The 20,105-nt window shown below is 48.5% G+C and overlaps 1 protein-coding gene and 1 long non-coding RNA gene across 3 annotated transcripts; both read left to right on the top strand.

Moving 5' to 3' along the window:
• Positions 1–1,869: 1,869 nt before the first annotated feature.
• On the top strand, positions 1,870–7,458 carry NPFFR2 (neuropeptide FF receptor 2). Of its 2 annotated transcripts, XM_040064962.2 has the most exons (6): positions 1,870–2,046; positions 2,674–2,878; positions 3,595–3,681; positions 5,231–5,571; positions 5,848–5,947; positions 6,379–7,458. In XM_040064962.2, exons 4-6 carry the CDS (start codon positions 5,256–5,258, stop codon positions 7,205–7,207), a joined length of 1,245 nt encoding a protein of 414 aa, XP_039920896.1. In that variant the 5' UTR covers positions 1,870–2,046; positions 2,674–2,878; positions 3,595–3,681; positions 5,231–5,255; the 3' UTR covers positions 7,208–7,458. The 2 variants fall into 2 exon arrangements, with proteins under 2 accessions (XP_039920896.1, XP_039920897.1); XM_040064963.1 differs by lacking the exons at positions 1,870–2,046; positions 2,674–2,878 and adding an exon at positions 3,049–3,139.
• Positions 7,459–8,377: 919 nt separating this feature from the next.
• Positions 8,378–18,917, top strand: LOC120753542 (uncharacterized). The gene is made up of 6 exons (XR_005701141.2): positions 8,378–8,434; positions 10,313–10,808; positions 10,996–11,194; positions 11,455–12,960; positions 13,547–13,676; positions 15,098–18,917. It is a non-coding gene; the product is annotated as an uncharacterized LOC120753542 (long non-coding RNA).
• Positions 18,918–20,105: the final 1,188 nt, after the last annotated feature.

Genomic DNA, 20,105 nt, shown 5'->3' with positions numbered 1-20,105 from the left:
ATGGCGATGTAAAAGGGAACAGTCAGAAGGTACAGGGACAGTTCAGCCCTTCCACAGCCATTAACCTTCTGGAGAGGTGACACTGCATTTAAAACTCTGCTGTCGCCTTCACAGACAATTCTTCTCCTGTGCGGCCTGCACAGTTATTTAAGACTAAAGGTGCTGCCTCTGGGCAAGTCCAACTTTGGGCTGTGGTGAAGTGTTAAGGATCCAACCCCATCGTGCTGCACAGGGAGCTCGCCTGTTCTGCCCTCGGGCCAGGCAGGCTGCTCTGCCTAATTCCTAGTGAGGCGTCATCCAGTGTTCCGCAGGCCAGGAACTTGGGTGAGGGGTGAAATGCTGTTTACTGTAAGTAATGATGCCCTGTGTGACCAGATCACGGGCTGTTTGCTCGCATGCCTGTGACATAGAGGGCAATGACATTTCCATGTGAAAAGAGATGGAAACCAAACAATTCTGTGGCTCTTGCTCATTTTTCACTCGAAGCAGAAACATCACATGGTGCAAAGAAGCCTTGTGATGTGCTCTGTGCCCCGGAATTGGTTTGTTTTTCTTCTGGTCATTCACTTTGCAGTGATTACAGGATCCTCTGGGCCCCTCATTTTTTTGGGGGGAGGGGGCATAAACGACATAAACTACATAAACTACCTGCTGACAGTGCTGTCTCCTGTACCTGATGAATTAGCCCTCACTGGCTGATGGGCTCCTAAAACACTTTTTTTTTTTGGCAGTTCTATCCTCCACTGGAGCTATCTCATGATTGTCTCACTTTTCAGGGTTTTCTTTTTTTTTTTTTTTTTTAAACCTCTTTCTACCTGTTCCGCAATTACTCTCCTCAGTTTCAGTGCCCCAAATGACAGGGCTGTCAGGGAGTGACTCATGAGCAGAAGCTGAATTGAAAGGTGCAATTTAGGAGGCTCATCCCTCATTAGTAGGGAATTTTGTGCTGCCAAGAGCCCGGCAGGGATCATTGATTTAGCTGTTCCTATGGACTAAACCCCAGCACTCACTGCTAAATGCTGCTAGAGCATCTCTCCAGGGATAAAGCTGCGACCAGTCCAGCTATTTTGTGGGGTCCCTGCCCAGTTTCCAGTGATAGATGGGAAACTGCTACTTGGAGACTAGATCCCAGGAGAACTTCAGTAATTTCCTACTGAGAGCTTTTAAAACAGGGACTTGCTTCCAAGGTAAGGCAGCTAAAATCTTATTGCTTGCCAGGCTTCTCAATAAAGTGGTGGCATAAGTGTGCCTGGGTGTGGAAATCTTACTTTAACCTGATTTCAGGGAACAGTTGGCTGATATTTTAGTTAAAATTTAAAACAGCCTGTGACACATGAAATAAGAAAAAAAAATTGTATTCAGAAGCTTAAAGGTTGATTGAGCATGAGGTTAAAAAAAATATTATAATGATGAGGAATAGGTAAGCAGCCTTGGCTCTAGTGAGGCAGGGTGGAAATTATATATATATATGCATACATACATATAGACATGCATGTGTGTGTATATATATATATACACACACACACAGAGCTGTAACAAACTTGTTGTGAATGCCTCACCTGTCATTTGCATCTCCTGATTTACATTTGTGATTTGGCTTTGGAGTGAAATGTTTTCTCTTCCCAGCTCAAGTGGATGAGTAACCTGCAACTAAGTCTTGTGTTTATTACAGTCATCCTGATGATAGCCTAGTTCTTTATCATTTGAAGTTTGAAATCTTTTAAAAAGAAATACCTTGACAAACTATTTTCTTTGGCCCCAGCTCAGACTATGTGGATAAATGACTCTGAGGGGAGGATAAGCAGTTTAAGCCCATTGAGAGGAGATCTGTGTGCAGCTCCAAGATTGGCACATCTCCCTGGGATTGCCCATTTCAAAAGGGGAAATTTGCCTCTCAAGCTGCACTTGTTGTCCTTTATGAAAGTAAATGTCAGTAAGAAAAAATTATTTGATTGCAACTGGCTATTTTTAGGGTGTGTTTTCTTCCACAGCTCCTTTCTCCCAGCTGAAAACCTATTGGGATATTTGGAGATAAACTACTCCGAGGTATGTCATATAAAATATCACAGATATATTGATGAATGAAAGAGTTAAATACTTGAAGAGTAATTTCTATTATCTTAATTCACAAATATCCCCAGAGTCTGTACATGGCAGCTTAAGCCCTGCATGACCCAGTCCACAGGTCTCCTGCACCACTCCCTGTCCCGTGCCTGAGCTGCAGGAACTGGGAATGGGGGGGTTTGGTGTAGCTGCAGCTCCCCCTCGCTCTGAAGGAGAAGCAAAGATGAGCCCACATTCCCATGGTCTGTGCATGGGGGCCCTGTGGAACAGCATTTTAGTTTTTTAGTCAGTGGCTCTTCCTGGTTCCCTGGAGACAGAGAATGATCCATAAATTTCTCTCTCTTATTTCTCAGACACGCACAGACCGATGTCCTGGTCTTTTTGCCATCCTCCAGGGGCTGTATTTTGCCCCTGGGACTTTCTCACTTTTCAGCAGGACAGGGATTATTTTTCAAGGTCCCTGAGAAATCTCTGTTGTTGTGCCATTGCTGAGCTCAGGACGAGGGAAGAACAAATTTTTTAGCACATACCACATTAAATGGTCTTTGTGTACAACAACAGGCTCCTGCTGTTCTTCCAGTCTCTAAAGTTTCCTTATTTTTGTTTCAGCCCTGGAAGATTCTGTGAGGGTAAAAATCACACATAAAAATCAAGATACCAAGATGACAAACCCAGCAGATTTTGCATAGGGGTGAAGCAGTGGTGGCTGCTCCGGTGGATTCCTTCCACGTGCAACATAAAAATAGTTGCATCACTTCATAAGGATTTTGCACTGCTACTTTAACAACAGGAAACTGACTTTCTACATCCAGAGGTACAAGATTGTCCTGGTCAGGCTGTGAGATGTTATAGTGTGTATTTGTCTATGGAGGCTGTGACTGGGATTCCAGCAGGGAATGAGCCTCATGTGTTTGGAAACCCAACGTGTGTTGGGGCAGGTTTTCACTCAGGGAGCCTCCCACTTTATTCCTTTGCAGATTTTCTCTGGTGTGTTAAATGAAGAAGGGAGGCCTTGCTCTTATCAAATTACCACGTGGAAAGAAATTACTGTTATTTGTCATCTTATAACAATTAGGTATTGCATTATTTTTTTCCTTTTCTTAGATGATTTATGTTTCTGTCCTCTGTGCCTCTGTCAATTATTTATCACTGCTTGTTTTAGCCAGCAAGGACGCTGTGAAAACACAAGGCACTGGCTTAATTTCTCCTTCCAGCCAATCCTCCTCCCTCTCAGCTTCAGGATAATAAAAATCCGTGGAGCTATTCCATTTCCTGTGATCTGCAGTGTCTGTACAGCCACTTCCCTTTGCCCGCCATGGCCAAAATTTCATTAGTGCATCTGGGATAAGACTCAGCTCCAGTTTTGCCTCAAGGCTGTTTACAACTTCTTGTTTACCAGTTATGAACAAAAACTATTCCAGAGATCATTACTGAAGAGATTAGAAGCCGCTGCTTCACAACATGGTGTCAGAAAATGAGAGAAAACACAAAATATGTATCCGAAATAACGATTATTCCTCCTGCTTTTAGTGTGATAAGGGACAATCCTGCCACGGAATGACCAAGAACTTCTGCCTCAGATCATCAGAGACCCCTTGAAAAGCCAAACTCCAGCAGGTAAGGAAGGAAAGGCACCTCTGCCTGACCTGCTGGGGACAGCACAGGGACAGCTGGGCATGGGGACTGGGAATGGGGTAGGAGCCAAAACCCACCCTCCCCCAGCCACAGTGTCTACCTAAAGCAGCTCCTCTGGGAAGCAAAAGATTACAGAAGAAAATTAGTGGATAATAATAATAATAATAATAATAATAATAGTAATAATAGTAATAATAAGGTGGGGAGGAGCAGCAAAGGGAGCAACAGTAAGTCTAAGGCAGCAGGAGGCGTGCTGGCTTTTACATGGGGTGAGGCAGCATTTCCTGGGATTTATAAAGCTCCAGATCTGGGATTAAAGGAACAGTGTAGACTTGTATTGGCAAATATCTGTATTTGCAGCGTTCCCCATCTTCAGCCCAGGTTTGGGTGCAAGTGCACCAGTGCTGCTTCCTTGAGGGATCAGGGAAATTGGCATTAAAGGACTTCTCACAAGGCTGACTCTGAGCTCTGGCTGGGGAAAGCATTCGGCACATCAGACATTTCAATAAGAGCACTTCCAATACTTTTGAAAACATGTTGAATAAAAAGTAGTAAAGATAAACAAGCCTTTCTCCCACAGGGACAGCCCCACAGAATGTACAGCTATTCCTACTCGTTCAGACCTACAAGCAGCCAGTTTTTGGTGAGGGATTCCAGATTTTTGTCTCCCTGCCTGGCTGTGCAGGCATTTAATAAGTATGTAAAATACAGACCCATTAAAACACTGCACTGCTGCTAAACGGGCACGAGAGACCAGAACAAGATGGGTTTTCACTGCTCCGCTTGTTCCAAACCTGAGGCACAGCAGAATAAATACTTTTTTTTTTTTTTACTGCACTTGCTTCCTGAAAGTAAAGCACTTGCAGTGGCTTTGCTGATCATACAAGCTCATCAGGATTTGGATACTGAATTTAAATTCCATTTCTATTAAAGAATTTGAAGCATCTTAAAAGCACCTGCACTTGCACTTTAATTTCATGCCTGCTGCCACCAATCAATTTTGCTGCTCTTTTGTTAGGAACATTGTACCCCCTGCTTCTTAAGGCATCCTCATCTGGGAGACAAAATATACGTGGAAAAAAAGTTTGGAATGTTGCCTCCAAGTCAAGCTGCCTGCTCGGGAATGAACCCAGCTCTCTTGTAGCTCGGAATATTTCAAACCTGATGTGGTCCTTCTTGATTGCAGACTTGGAGTTACGTAGCTTGTGAGCAGGGAATTAAATCAACCAACTGTGCACAAAACTATCTCATGTTCATGAAATGGGACTGGATTTGGACATACGTGTGGGCAGAAGCTTTGTGCACCTTCAGAAAGCTTTAATTCCTGGTTTTCAGGGATGAAAATAGTGACTTTTTTGTGATTGTTGCTCAGGCACCTCACCGCTGCCAGAGTGCACATGAGCTTTACACTTATTCAGCACACAGTGTACCCAAAGCAGATAGCAGTGCTAATATAATAATAACAACATCATCACGTTCCTTCAGATCAATTGCAAACAGACTGAGATGACCTCTTTAAAATTTCTTTTAGGGCACGTTAGAACACGAGGAAGAAAATGGACTCGAACTCTTCTTTGGATTGGCCTCAGGTGCTGAATTACAACAGGACATACAAGTACCTCTACTTGGAAGGAAATGTCTCCTATGTGGACTTCTACCTCCACCAGCCCTCGGTGGCTGCTGTCTTCATCACCTCCTACCTCCTCATCTTCCTCCTCTGCATGGTGGGCAACGGGGGCGTTTGTTTCATCATCCTGTGGAGCAAGCACATGCGCACGGTCACCAACCTGTTCATCCTGAACCTGGCCGTCAGTGACTTGCTGGTGGGGGTCTTCTGCATGCCCACCACCCTCCTGGACAACATCATTGCAGGTGGGCTGTGCGCCGTGGGGCGGGGAGAGCCGGGGGCGCTTGTCAGAGGGGCTCTCTGGGCATTCAGAGTCACTGCCATCAGAGGTGAGGCAGACTGGAAGATGTCCCTGCCCATGGCATTGGTGTTCCTGGCCATGGATGGAACTCCGCCATCTTTAGGAGTTCCCTTCCAATCCAAACTGCTCCATGAGTCTATAATTCTACTCAGGAAATGGAAGAGCAAATGAGAGTCCTGCAGTGGGATGGCAGCAACTCCAACTGCCTGTTTCCTTCCAGGATGGCCCTTTGGGAGCCTGGTGTGCAAGATGAGCGGCATGGTCCAAGGAATCTCTGTTTCTGCCTCTGTCTTCACTCTGGTTGCTATTGCTGTGGACAGGTAAGATGCTGCAGAGTCTGTAACCATCAATCTCATCTCCCCTGGCCCCCTGACCACACTGCGCCCATCCACTAACCCTCCCAACACCACAATAAATCAAATGCATTTTGCTCCTAAGGCTGTTAAGCAGTATAAAATGTGGCCAGGTCTAAAGAGCAATTTGCTCTTCCACTGGCATCTCTTAAAGATGGTGAAACTGGGCTATCCTAGCCTGCCTGGAGCTGGTTTGTTCCTCAGCCATGAAGCTGGACAGCAGAGGTGTTAATATCTGCCTCGGTTAAGTGGAGCAGTACAGGCAGGAACTGATAGGGAGGATGAAGAGATGATTCCATCTCTGCTCTTTGAAAAACTGGCAATTTAAAATGTGTGTGCAATCCTTGCCTGGGTAATGAAGCATTCCTCAAACAGCTTCTCCGGTGCCCTTGCCACAGGTTCCGGAGCATTGTGCATCCCTTCAAGCAGAAGCTGACCGTTCCCACTGCCGTGGCCATCATCGCGGTCATCTGGATCCTGGCCGTGGCCATCATGTGTCCCTCGGCACTCCTGCTGCAGGTGCAGGAGGAGAAGCATTTCCGGGTGCTCCTGGGCTCTGGCAACGCCACCCGCCCGGTGTTCTGGTGCCGGGAGGAGTGGCCTGACCCGGGAATGAGGAAGATCTACACGACGGTTCTCTTTGCCAACATCTACCTGGCTCCCCTGTCGCTCATCGTCGTCACGTACGCCAGGATCAGCATTTCCCTCTCCCACACGGCCACGCCTGGGGCAGGGCAGCGCAGCCAGGAGCAGCAGCGGCACCGCGCATGGAAGAGGAAACAAAAAGTCATCAAAATGCTCACCGTTGTGACTTTGCTTTTCACCCTGTCCTGGCTTCCCCTGTGGACCCTGATGCTGCTCTCGGACTACGCCAGCCTTTCTGACCTCCAGCTGCAGCTCATCAACATCTACATTTATCCCTTCGCTCACTGGCTCGCCTTCTTCAACAGCAGCATCAACCCCATCATCTACGGCTTCTGCAACAAGAACTTCCGCCGGGGCTTCCAGGCCGTCTTCAAGCTCCAGCTCTGCTCCAGGGCGGCCTGTTCCCAGCCAGGCCCAAGCAATGCCATCCTGCCCGCTGCCCACTGCCAGACGCCCCAGCACGGAGCTCCTCAAACAGCTGCGGAGGAGAGGAAGCCAGTTAAGAAAGGAAATTGGGTGAACAGCCAGCAGCACTTGATCATGGAGGATCTCAAAGAGCCCTGCAACAACGGGATCAAGTGAAACGCGCTGTGACTCCGTGACTCTCCCAGAGCAGCGGAGACAGGGTTGCTTGAACCATATTTGTGGTCACATCTCAGCCTGTGAGTAATCCCTTATCCTGTGACTCTCATGGACTGAAATATTGCAGACACGGTCTGGAACCCACCAGCCCCTGGATTTTCTTGTGGCTGTGCTCCTTCCCGGACACTGTGAATGCCAGCTGGGTCTTACTCAAATGACAAAAGTCAACACTTTCCATCCCATTCCATTTATTCCCCTTTGTTGTTGTTATTTCTGTCATATCCATTATTATTGCACCTAGAGAAGCAAATAGAAGTGGAAATTTGAGAAATAAAGGATAAGAAATGGGTTTTGTGGTATGTTTTTTTGGGAACTCAATTTGATGTTGTGGGGGATGCGAGTCACTCAAAAATACTGAAATTTTTATACGAGCAGGAGATAAAACCCTTGAGAACCCATGGGATCGGACAAACCTCAGGAAGTACAAGAGTGACATTGAAAGCTCCTGGACCTGGTGAGGAATGAGATTTGTGCAAGGACCAGCACAGGATCACAGAGCTCTAAGGCTTGTTCTGTAAGGCCCTACAGGAGCCAAATCCCGGGCACAGTGATTCCCCAGGGCAGTCCTCCTCCAGGTAAACGGGAGTGACTTCCACATTATGACATTCTCTTCGCAATGATCACAAAACGATCATTCTCTTCCCTACAGATTACCTAAATTTTATCCTCAAAACTTTACTGACGTGTGCACTACTGATTACCTCATTTTACCTCAAATGTTAATTTTCTGCACTATAGACCACATCAAATTCGCTCCAAAAATTTTACCTCTCTGTCCACTACTTGTAAACTCATTTTTATCTCAAAAATGTTCATTTGACCTAGAGAACAACTCAGATTGCATGCCCAGGGGGAAGGAACATTTCTCCCACAGGCAAACACCTTGTCCGAGTGTATACCCAATTCAAGAAACGCCAGGTTAGTGCTTGGCTGTGGGATAAAAGACAGGAAAGCGGGGTTTTGCTGGGATTTGGGACGAGCCGCTTCCCTCACACGACCCCCGTGGAGGGAGCGAGGCGGGAGCGAGGCTCTCCTCCCGCTGCCCAATCAGCGCCGCCCTCGCCTCACGGCACCCGCCAATCCCGAGCCGGCCCAGGGTATATAAGAGCCGGTGCCTGGGGCGGGCGTTTCGACTTTTCTGTTTTGGGGCTGCTCCTTCAGGCTTCGGTGAGGCAAAAATACCGTTTAATGTATCTACTTACGGTGTATGGAAATTGGAGTGATGTTTCAGTGTGTGATGTGGTGGGGGCAGGTACTCGGTGGCCCCAGGCAAAGCCATGGCGAGGATGAGAATCTGTTGATCTCTGGGTTGGCCTTGGCATCCCAGAGCCTCTCCCCGTGCAGATTATGAGGGGAATATTTTCTAAATCGGTTATTTACCGATCTTTTTTAGCGTTGAATTAATGCATTTTGCTCATTTCGTGTCTTTTAAGCCTTAGGTGGCATTTTCCTTGGGGCTGGTGGTGCGCTGAGCATTGCTGTTGATGCTGGGAGAGGCAATTGCCTTGCAAAGCTTTTCTATAAAACATAACTATGTGAAATCATTGAGTTTCTACGACAAGAACAGGACTTAGGCTCCTAATAGAGAACTGGGGTGTGTTGGACAGGGACTGGGAAGCACACAGGCTTTTTCTGCCTTGATTCCTCCAACCATTGATTTCTGCCTGTTTGCAGCAGTAACTGCGTGAACTAGAGCTGCATCACTGATGAGATCCAAGCTGTTCTTTAGGGCTGAGAGCACCGCAGGGAGCAGAACCTGGCTTCAGCTGTGTTGAAACACTGCCAGGAAAACACAAATCTCTCAGAAAATAGCATAAACGAATGTATTATAAATGAATTTATTTCTGTCAAGTGCCTGCCACTATAGTGGGTGAATATGCAGCTGTTCTTGCTGAGGTAACACACAGGTGATAACACACTGGCATGCCTGGGTCAATGTTAACTATTGCCAGGTGGTTTCAATGAGGTTCTGTTGCAGCGGATCTGTACTGAAAAGCTGAAGCACAAGAAGCTGTGCTGTCCATGAATGTTGTCTAGTGAGTGTCCTGATGTCCCTGATCCGATGCTGTGCTGTCACTAAGTCAGCTCATTCTCCTCTAAACTCTCTTGAAAAGTGCTGGAAGTACAAACTTTGGACTATAAAACACGTGTGAGAAGCTTTCTGTTCCCAAGGGAAAGCTTTAGGGATGTGCAGCTCCTGAACTACACCGATATTCCAGGTTCCCACAGAAACCTGCTGGACTGTGGTTCTGGGGCAGGAGTGCCACAAATTTGGTGTATTCAGCAGCACCTGGAGAGTTATTTTCTTGGAAGCTTCCAAGATCAGTCTGACATTAGGGATCGTGACCTATGGAGGAGGACACATAGTGTAGTTGTGTGTTTTTCCTGCTCTCTGCACTCCCTCACTTTTTGCTGACACACGCAGAGCTTTTAAATCTCAGGGCTGCAGCGTTTTACAATTAACGGAGAGAGACGTGACGGATTATCCTGTTCAGGGATGCCCATGAGGGAGAGGTCAGCTGGGACAGCCCTTCCTGCTGTGTCTTTTCCTCAACACTTGAAATTTAAGAAGTCACCCTGGCCCACAAGTTCTAAGGATGGCAGATCAGGTCTGTTCACAAAATGAATTATTTATTAAGCAGAAGGGAGATAACAGGCAAATAAAAAATTGTAATGGCAAGATATAACATTAAATCCAGAGTGTTCATGGTAGCTGGGGACAGTCCGAGCAACTTGTGTTGTTACCAGTCTGTGTAGATCAGGATGTTCCCTGCTCCTTGAGTCTCAAAATCATAGGAAAGATGAGATGCAAATCAGGATCAAAGGAGAGTTCTCGGAGTTAATTTTTCAGTTGCAATGGCTGGAGGAGTTCAACAGATGGGTCAGTGACTCCCTTCGCTTCCATCCATGCTTAGTCTCCAGCGTTCTCCTTCAGTGAGGTTCAGTGTTTCACATATCCCTGGCTCAACATGACAAGTATCAGACAATTCTACAAAATCCCCTGAAACTGTACATGCACTATAAAATAGTCTCGTTTCCTCACAGGTGTGATGTAACTCAAACTGTGCCTACCTTCTCAGCGCGTTAACCAAGTCAGGAATTTTACACCTTACCCTGAGGAGTTAGGAAGAGGCGCACAAAACTGATTCCATCACTGTACGAAAATTCAGGTTTCATTCGGGAAGAAGCCCTTCCCACCCACGGAGACAAGCAGAGTGAAGGCACAGGCATTCTGAGGCAGTGCTCGCAGAAAACCCATCGCAGAAAATCCACAAATATTAAGCAGCAGTTTGGCCTCTGGCCCTTGAGCTGCCAGCAACACGCTGCACTCGCTGCTCCCTGTCACACGGCGGCATTGGAGGAGCAGTTTGCGAAACCTGGGCTGATTTCAAAGCCCCAAAAACATCTCTTTGCCAATCAGACCCCGCAGCCTTTTGGCACTTTTGAGGTGGAAAGGCGGTGCCAGGTCTGGGTGATTTTGTTTCAGTCTCAGCCGGCACTGGGGACACTGTGTGAGAACGCCTTGACAACGTCAATTCTGGTAAATAGATCCTCTCGTCCAGCGTGTCCCAATTCATGTTTAGGGGAGTTTAGCTCCCCTAATGCCGTGCTGGCTGTGGGTTTGGGTCGTCTCTGGCCGCAGGACCCTGTGGCAGTGGGGAAGTCGGCAGGTTTAGCTGCTGTGGTGCCCCAGCCCTGTAGTTTTTTGTCACTGTTTGTTTCCGCAGAGAGAAAAAGCATCCCTGCTTGGCTGGTGTTTCCCTGCAAGCAGAAGAGCCCAGGCCCGAGGCTGCCTGGCGTTTGTGTGACCCACAAACCCCCTTCGGCGCTGGTGTCACCTGCCCTGGGCACAGTCACCACAGCTGCCCAGAGCCAGGAGCGTCCAGCTGAGGCGTCCAGCAGGATGCAGCTCTTGTTTTCAAGGAGGTAAGAGGAGGGGGTGCAGGGTCTGGAAGGGGTGTTTTCCAGGCAGGGAAAGGGCGGTATCAGAGGGAATTTCAGCTCCCAGCAGCTGTGTCAGTGCTGGATGGACTCGAGGTGAGCACAGGGCGGCCCAGGGAACCCTGGGGCTACCAACAGTTCAAATGGGCCAAGAAATGAGCAGCGGAAGATGGTGGAGTTTCAACAAGAGCCAGGGAGCTGGAATTTGACTTTTGGCATTGCTGTGTCTGGTGTCTTATTTCTAGGCATGAAATTGGAACGTGACCATGCCCACAGTGCATTGTGGGTCGAGTTCAAGGAACTGCTGAAATGACAAGTTGCAGCAGCAACTTGCCTTTGTGTGTAGAACCAGCTGTAATGCTGGCAGCCGCTTGTGAGCTGAGAAAAGAACATCAGGAGCCTGGAAACAACTCCCAGAAATTTGTTAAAAAAATGGGACGGACTTCTTTCCCCAAGTGTCTGAAAAACTCTTCTGGCTTTACTTTATAAATTGAAAACTGAAGTGCTTGCAAAGGTGTTGGCATTTGCTTTAATGTATTCTTGGTGAGGTTTTGATTCCGTGCTGTTATTGGAGCTGCTGTTGGCTGGAACGGGTGTTCCCAATTCGCCTGTAAGGACATGGCTTCATTCCCTGCTTCTCACAGCCTGTACAGTAGATGGAATTCCAGTGGTACCTCATAGATGGCTTGTGGTGTTCCTTAAAGGAGCGTTTCTGCCTGCAGTGACAGTTCTGGTCCCTCATGAGCTGGTGTGAGGGTCTGCAGCAGCAGGTTTGGAACGATGTTCCTGCGGCACAGATTCCTCCCTGGCAGGTTATCGGGCCTGAGGCATTGGCTGACAGTAGCAAAGCACTGACAGGGTCTTAGTTGTGCAAAATACTTCATTGGAAATCCAGTCTGGGGATGTTGTGGCTCCAGAAAGAGCTCTGTGACCCTTTCCATGCCCTGTGCTGGCATGGCACAGCAGGCCCTGGGGCTCAAGCAGATCCACGGCTTGTTCCAAAGGGACAGTGAACTGGTACAATGTGCACTGGACGGAGGAAGTTGGATGTGAAGATTTGGGTCATTCTGGAAAGTTCCTTGAGCCCTAAGAATCTTGGCAAGTGTAGCACTAAAAACTCCAAATTAGGAATAATCAAAAGATGAACCAGTTCTCAACAAACTCAACTTTCAAAATTATTTTTCAAGATAAAATAAGATTAAAATGAGCTTGGCAGAAAAGCCCCCATGAAGCAAAGCACAATGAAAATACCTGTGAGCAGAAACAGTATGGCATTCCTGCTGCTCCTGATGCCCTGGTCTTTTCAGGCAGGTTTTGTATGGAATTGAAAGGCAGCTTTCTTGCCTCTGGTGAGCTGCAGCCACATCCCCATTGAAGAAGAAAATGTGGAGGGAGTGCCAAGCAGGAAGATGGCTTTTAGGCCACTGCAACAGTTGCTGCAAAAGAAGGAAAAGGAATCCAGTGACCTGGAATTGGATGCCCCAAGCCCCTGCCGAGCACAGGGCTTGCTGCTTGATGTTTTTTCTCTGCAGTGCTTGTCCTGTACTGTCTTCAGGGATTGTTCCTGGCTGTTCTGTCCCAAATAATGCTGGAGGAAGAGGCCAAAGCTCCCACTGTGGCTGTGGAGGATTTGCCTGCAGTGACTTGCTGGTGGAGCAAGGACCTGTTGCTGCAAAGGGAGCATAGCTGGATGAATCCTCTCCAGTCACCAGGCATTGTCCCCAGATGTCCCACTCTGCTGCTGTACCTTGGTAAGATTGTACTGCCCTGAGCCCAGGCGCTGTTTTGGCGGTTCTGTGTGCAGCTCTGTGCACTGGAGCTTTGTGTTCCAGCACAATAAAGTCCATTTCACTGTTTAGTGTGTTCCTGTCTGTCGTAAACACACTGGTCAGTTACTCCAAACTAGTTCCCTCCTTGAGGTGATGGATCACAGGACTGTGACCAAATGACCTCTTATCCTGGAGCACTTCTCTGCTGCTCTCAGGAGAGGATGGTGCTGAGCTCTGTGAACAAAGGACAAAGTATTCCAGCATCCTGGATATCTCTTATCTAAAGTCCAGTGCCAAAGGATAACTCACAAGTGGGTGCTGGCATGATGATGGTTCTGTTAAAATTAAGCAAATAATACAATAAGAAAAATTAGCATCCTTCTTATGTCTGAAAGTGGTTTGAATAAAAATCCTGAAGAAGGGCACTTATGTATTTAATATGGCTTGTCACCTCTTCTTTTTTAAATGAAAAGCTCTATAATAAGCAGTGAGAACAAATATGTGAAAGCCAGGAGCTTTTGACTTGCACAGTGGACTTAATTATCCTTTTCTTCACTCTTCAATACAGGAACAGTCATTTAATTTGACCCAGCTGTGCCAAAACCTTTGGTTTTGGTTGGGTTTGAGCAGCCAAACCCTAGAGCCTCCAGCCCTGATGGCCTGTGCTGGAGGACACCTGGTCCTGCACATGCTGTGGGGTAAGTCAGGGGGACACATTTCCCTTTTCCAGTCCATTGGGATTTACTCACTAGGAAATGTAAGCACAGCTCTACTCTTTGCTGGGATCTGGGTAAAACTCAATTTATCCTTGTGTTCAGGGATGTACTGTCCAAGGGATTGTATTGACTTGTGGATTCCAAGGACTCCAGAAACAGGAGGGTGTGTGGTGCCAGAGCTGTGTCACATCAGGCTGTGTTTCCCTCTGGGGACAGAGTTTCTGAGAAACCCATGCCACTAAGTTTTACAGAAGAAAAATTACTTTGATCCCTGGGGAGTTTTCTTTGGAATTATCAACCAGAGAGTGTATCAATGGAGAGCATTTCTCTTGGCTTTTTTTCTGATTTGTAATTTCCTTTCTGGTTTAAATTGGTTTCGTGTGCTTCTGTTAAGGAAACAACATGTCTTTACCTAGAAATGTGAGGTGGTTTTATTTGTTTGGGGTTTTTATTTTTTTCCCCAAATGAATCATCCCTTCCATGAATAGTCTGTGTTGTTCTATGTGCTTTGCTTATGGGTCAGAGAATGAAGTGAAATTACATTTTATTATCCTGTATTTTTCCAAACATAAGTGGGATGTTCTCTTGCTGCTCCTCAAAACTCTCCAGGCACGTGGGAGTAGCTCAGAGCTGGCAGAGATTCTCTGAGAAATTGCAATATTTGAGAGGTTTAATATCAATAACTCTGTTTAAGTATTGATAGCAACTCTGTTGTCTCTTGGTTGCAAAGATCCAGTCCTACAGTCCCAGAAAGATGAGGAAAAAAAGGAACTTCTCTTATTCATGAAAAATCTTCTTGCTATTCCTTTTGTAGTCTTCTAATTCTGCTGTATGACTTACTGTCACGTATCTTTCTAGCAAAAGGTGATAGAAATTTGGGTTTAGAATTCAGATTTGGGTCTCTTGACTACAAAACCTTGCAAAGCCTGAAGGACTGGGGCATTGGCAGCTCTCAGCAAAGGTTATTTATTACTGTTAGGTCAGATTACCCTCAGCTCTGGGCAGGGACCATGCTGAAGATCAGAATTAGGCATGTGTTAAAGACTGATCCAGATAAGTTTACCTGTAGGTTTGAAAGGCTAGGAAGGTTTTGGGGGTAAAATCTGGGGTAATTTGTAGTGGAGCAAATGTACATCAAGAGGTAAATTGAGGGAGTCAGTGATCGAAAGGCAGGGAACGTTTGTGGGGGGGAAGCTGGAGGAGATCTCCAGGTAGAGAAGAGCAAGAGGGCATTTTTTAGGAAAATGATTGTCAGTAAAATCTGGGGTAACATCCAGGGCAGAGAATGAACATTCTGAGGTCAGCTCAGGTAATCAGTGGTAGGGGAGTTTTTGGGTCTGCTCTCAAGTAAGGTACAATGAATACTTTGGAGGTTAAACCCTAGGTAAAATCTCTGTTTACAGGTATTCCCTGATGTTGTTTCACCTGCCTGAATTCCTTGCAGCTCCGAGCTGAGAAAACCTGGCATAACTCAGAGGGGAGAGAGGTGACACCTTTGGCTGAAAACCTGCTTTCATTTAGAAGGGACCCAACATGTGTTTGTGTAGGAAAATGTGAGGGGATGTGGAGGGGAGCGAGGTGGCATTTTGAGGGAGTCACTTAGGAGAGAGAACGCAGATTTTGGGGCAGAAAGGAGGAAATCAGTAGTGTACAGGAAAGAAAGTTTGGGAGGTAAAACATGGAGTAATCTTTAGGATAGAGAATGATCAACTTATTGTAAAAAATGAGAGCATGAGTAAAGAAGGGAAATTTATGGGGAAAAGCTTGAGGTACTTTCTGGGGGAGAGAATGAATATTTTGAGGGAAAGATGATGTAATCAGAAGTGGCACGCAGGGAATAATTTGGGAGTAAACTTGAGGTACTCTATATTGGCAGAGAATGGAGATTTTGAGGGGAAAATGAGCTAATCAGAAGTGGACAGAGAGGGAATAGTTTGGGGGTAAAACCTGGGCAATCTCTAGGGGAGAGAATTAACATCTTGAGGTAAACTGAGGTATAAGTAGTGCAAAGGTAGCGATATACTGGGGGGTAAAACTTGAGATACTCATCTCCAGGGCAGAGAATAAATACTTTGAGGTAAAACTGTGGTAAATCAGTAGTGGACAGCTAGCAAAAATCTTGGTGAAGTTTGTGATAACTTCTAGCAGAGTAAATGAAAGTTTTGAGTTGAGTTAGGTAATCAGTAGTACACATTAGGGAAGTATTTGTGCCTAAAAACTGAGATAACCTCCAGGGCAGAGAATGAACACTTTGAGGTGAACAGACGGAATCAGTAGTGGACAGGCACAGAAAACTTTAGGGGTAAAATTGAGGTAATCTGTAGAGGAGAGAAAACAACATTTCCAGGTAAATATGAGGTAAAAAGTACTGGACAGGTAGGGAAAATTTCAGGGAAAAATCATGAGGTAATCCATAGTGGATAGAATGAATATTTGGGATAGGATAGAGGTAATTGGTGGGGGGTTTTGGTGGAAAAATAGAAATAATCTATAGGAACAAAAGGAATGTTTTGGAGTTCAAATGTGAGTTAACCTGTAGAGGAGAGACTGCAAATCCTGAGGTAAAAATGAGGTGGTCATTAGCAGATAGGCATGGAAAAATTTGGGATTAAAATTTGAGGTCACATAGGGGAGGGAATGAGCACTGTGAGGTCAAATGAGGTAATTAATAGGAGCAGGTAGGAAAAAGAGATAATCAGTAGTGTACTGGTAAGGTGAAGTTTTGGCTTTAAAAATCGAGATAATCTGTAAGGAACAAAGAACATTTGGGTGAATAACCTGAACTAATCTGTAAGGCACAGAATGAATACTTTAGGACTGAGGATAGAGGTAGATACTGGGGGGTTTGGTGCTAAAATCTAAGTCATCCATAGGGGACAGGATTAACATTTTGAGGGTAAAACTTGAGGTAATTTGTAATGGACTGAATGAACATTTTGAGGGAAAAAGGAGGCTGTCAGTGGTGAAAATGTCAGGATAATTTTGGGGTAAAACTTGAGCTGCTCTGTGAAGTACAATGAATATTTTGGTGGGGGGGGGAAATGTCAGGCCGTCTGTAGGGGCCAGTCCTAGTCTGTGCCCTCAGCAGTGGGGGGAATAATTCCTCCCTGGAGAGCACTGTCTGGCAGAGGGGTCACACACAGGGTCTGGCTTTTCTCTTGTGCTCAGTCCAGCAGTCTCTGGATGTCACAGCTCCCCACGCCGGGGTCTGTCCTGTAAATGTGCTCAAACAGGGTTTAACCGCACTGGCCCAAGCTGTGCCGGCACAGACTGGGGCCAGAGGTGAAGGTCAATCCAAAACAAATCCTGCTCGACCTCTAAATCCCAGGCTAAGTTCTACAAACTGCCAAGTGAGGGAATAAAAACACAAAAACATGGAACCAAGAGCATGATGAGGTTCCTGGGAATCCATTGCATTGTTTTCATAGACTTTTTCACAGGTTTTGAAGCTTTTTATGCCAACAATGCATTTCCTCCTTTAGGGAGGTTATTCACTCTGTAGGATTCGGGGTTTATGGGGATTTCAGCTCCCACACGGTGGCCCTGACGCTGCCCAGGAGCTGGTAGGAAAAGCAGTCAGAGCTCCTGACACGTGCAGGTGTTTTCCCTCAGACTGGACAGTGGGATCTGCTTTGGGTCCTTACGGAACCTGCTGGAAGTAGAGAAGCAGAACCCCAAATCTCCACACTGGGTGGAGTTGTGGAACCTAAACCGGCACAAAGAGATGCTCCAAAATGACCCGTGAGAGAACAGGACCAAAAAAGGGTCACTGTCACTATGGTAAGGCAAAAGGAATTGGACCTATAGCCCAGGATTCCATGCTGAGCCTGGAAGAGCCTCTCAGTGCTTCATGGAGCATGGATATTCCCATGCAGAGCTGCTGCTTTTACACAGGTTTGTCAGGAACAAACAAGCATCAATCCAGAGAAGTTCAGTGGGATCAGGACAAGGACATGTCTGTATTCCATAGAATTTTATTCATAACCCTCGTCCCCCAGCCCTGCTGGTGTCCTTGTGGGGGATTTTACTGCGTTCCTTGGAATTGAGCTGGTTCTCACCCACTCTGAGGTCAGGCTCCAGCTGATATTTTAAAGCAGGAGAAGGCGGTGGCCAGATGCGCTCCTGGCCCGTGCTGAGGCATCTTCTGTGCCCAGGTGAGGACATCCCTGATTTTGGGTGTGTTTTGGGTATCATCAGTGTGATGCTTTGTGCAGACCCTGCAAGTGCTGTCCTGCTCCCAGTCCAAGCAGGTTCTGGTTCCCAGCTGCTCCCTGTGTCCGTGCCGAACCAGCATCCCAGAGACACAACAGGCACCTACAACACTCCAAGCAGAGGATTTTTTCCCAACGGGAAGCGTGGATTTCAAGGTGTGAGAGATATTTATATTTCCAGCGTGGATCGACTCCAACCCTCCCCGCCCACGGCGCGTCCGACTGCAATAATTAATTTATGTCCGTCCCCACCTTGTCCCAGCCCAGCCGGCCGCGCTCTCCCGGCACGTCGCTGTAAAGTACTCGTGTACAGGAGTGAGAACTGCAGATATTTATTAAAAGTGGGTTCCTGACAGTATTTTATGTACTAAATATTTACGCTGAGGGCAGGTGACTTCCTTTTGCCGAGGTCAAATCAGGAGACGGATTTAGATGCTGTGTCATATGGATAGAATGGAAATCAAAGCTGCTCAACTGCTGTAGAGAAATTGTTGATCTTATTCGTTAAAAAAGGGTTTTTATCGCAGGTCTCTCTCATTTCTCAGCGGTCATCGAAGTTTCACGTGCAATTGCTGCTCTCCTGTAAAAAGTCCCCAGGATCGAGCCATTGAATGCTGTGAGGGGACCGGGGCCCCAGACAACGTCCTGGGAGCCCTGTGGGTGCCTCGGAGGAAATAAGGGTGGCACTGGCTGGCAGCAGAGGTTTCCAGCCCTGGGGCCTCCAGACAGGACGGGCACCCCATGCAGGAGCACTATAAATGCACAAAGAAGTGACAGTAAAACAGACCTTCCACATCCCGATGCTTTCCCTGCTTTGACTCGTGGCAGCATCCGGTTTTGGCATTTTTGTTTCCTCTTTTTTAGCCGTTTCTGTCCCAGGCAGGACCTTTCCCGACTGGAAATAAAGATGAAATATTTTAACGGGATTTTTCAAAATGGAAGTTTTGCCATTGGAGAGTGTGAGTTGCAGAGAAATTGAGGGAGAGGAAGGAGACCATCAAGTCTCACCTGGCAGCTGTCACATAAGCTGCACCTTATTGGTGGCAGGGAAAAATTCCCTGTTTGAAATTCCCTAAATTCCAAAGGCGCGAAGGGCAGGAAATGCTGAAGGCAGAGCTGGGACCAGCCCGTGCTTGGGCCCACGGCACGGACAGCGGCAGCTCCGCAGCCAGGTGTGTTCGTGGGGCCGCCCAAGGACGGGCACATAGAGGGACAGACAGGGAGCCGCTCTGCCTTTCACACCATCGGGGCACCCGGAAAACGCCGCTGCCGCCGCTCTCCCGCACCCCGGCAGGCACCCGCACGTGCCCGCAGCCGGACCGGGACCGTGCCCGGATCCCTGCCCGCAGCCCCGACCCCGTGCCGCCAGCAGCCGGAGCAGGAGCGGCAGCGCCGAGCTCGGCTCCGGCCCCGCCGCGGCCCCGGGCTGGCGGAGCGGGGAGCCCGGGCCGGGCCGGGAGCGCTCCGGGGCTGCGGTACCGGCGCTGCCCACGCGGGGGCGCCGCGCTCGCACCGCGCCCCGTGTCCGCCAGAGGGCGCCCTGCGGGGTCCCGAGCCCACACGGGAGCGCCGCGTTCGAACCGGGGAACCGGGGAACCGGGGAACCGGCGCCCTCCCGCACCCGGCAAGGCCCGGCCGCGGCCCGGTAGCAATCCTGGGCCCGAGGCCGCTTCGATCATCCCAACGAGGGGGCGTCGGCACCGCCCGGGACACCCCGGCAGAGCCCAGCAGCGCTCGGCCCCCGCACCCTCAGCCACGGTCGCTGCCCCGCCGCAGCGCCCCGGGCTCCGAGCGGTCCCCGCCGGGAGCAGTCCCCGGGCCGGGGCTCGCACAGCGCCGAGCGAGGGTCCCGAGCGATGGCCCCGGGACGGCGGAACCGGGGGAGCGGGGCCAAGGAGGGGCGGGGCCGGCACAGGTGTGAGGGGCGGGGCGCGTGCCAGGGGCGCTGCGGCGGGGCCGTGACCGAGGACCGGGGGTGCGGGGCCGAGCGCTGCTGGGGTCTGCAGAGGGGTCCCGGGCGGAGCCGCCGCTCCTCCGTAGGGAGGATGGAAGCGTCATCGAGCCCGGGATAGGGAGCGGGCCCGGGACTGGGATCGGGCCCGGGATCGCGGCCGTTCCCCGGTTCGGCTGCGGCGCCCCCGCGTGGCCCCGGGACAGCGGTGCGGGGGGGCGGGGCCGAGATGGGGCCGGGCCGGCACAG

This window comes from Hirundo rustica, chromosome 5 (assembly GCF_015227805.2).
Source record: "Hirundo rustica isolate bHirRus1 chromosome 5, bHirRus1.pri.v3, whole genome shotgun sequence".
NCBI lineage: Eukaryota > Metazoa > Chordata > Aves > Passeriformes > Hirundinidae > Hirundo > Hirundo rustica.
Note: the sequence above shows the minus strand (reverse complement) of the source record. Positions and strands in the feature narration are given on the sequence as shown.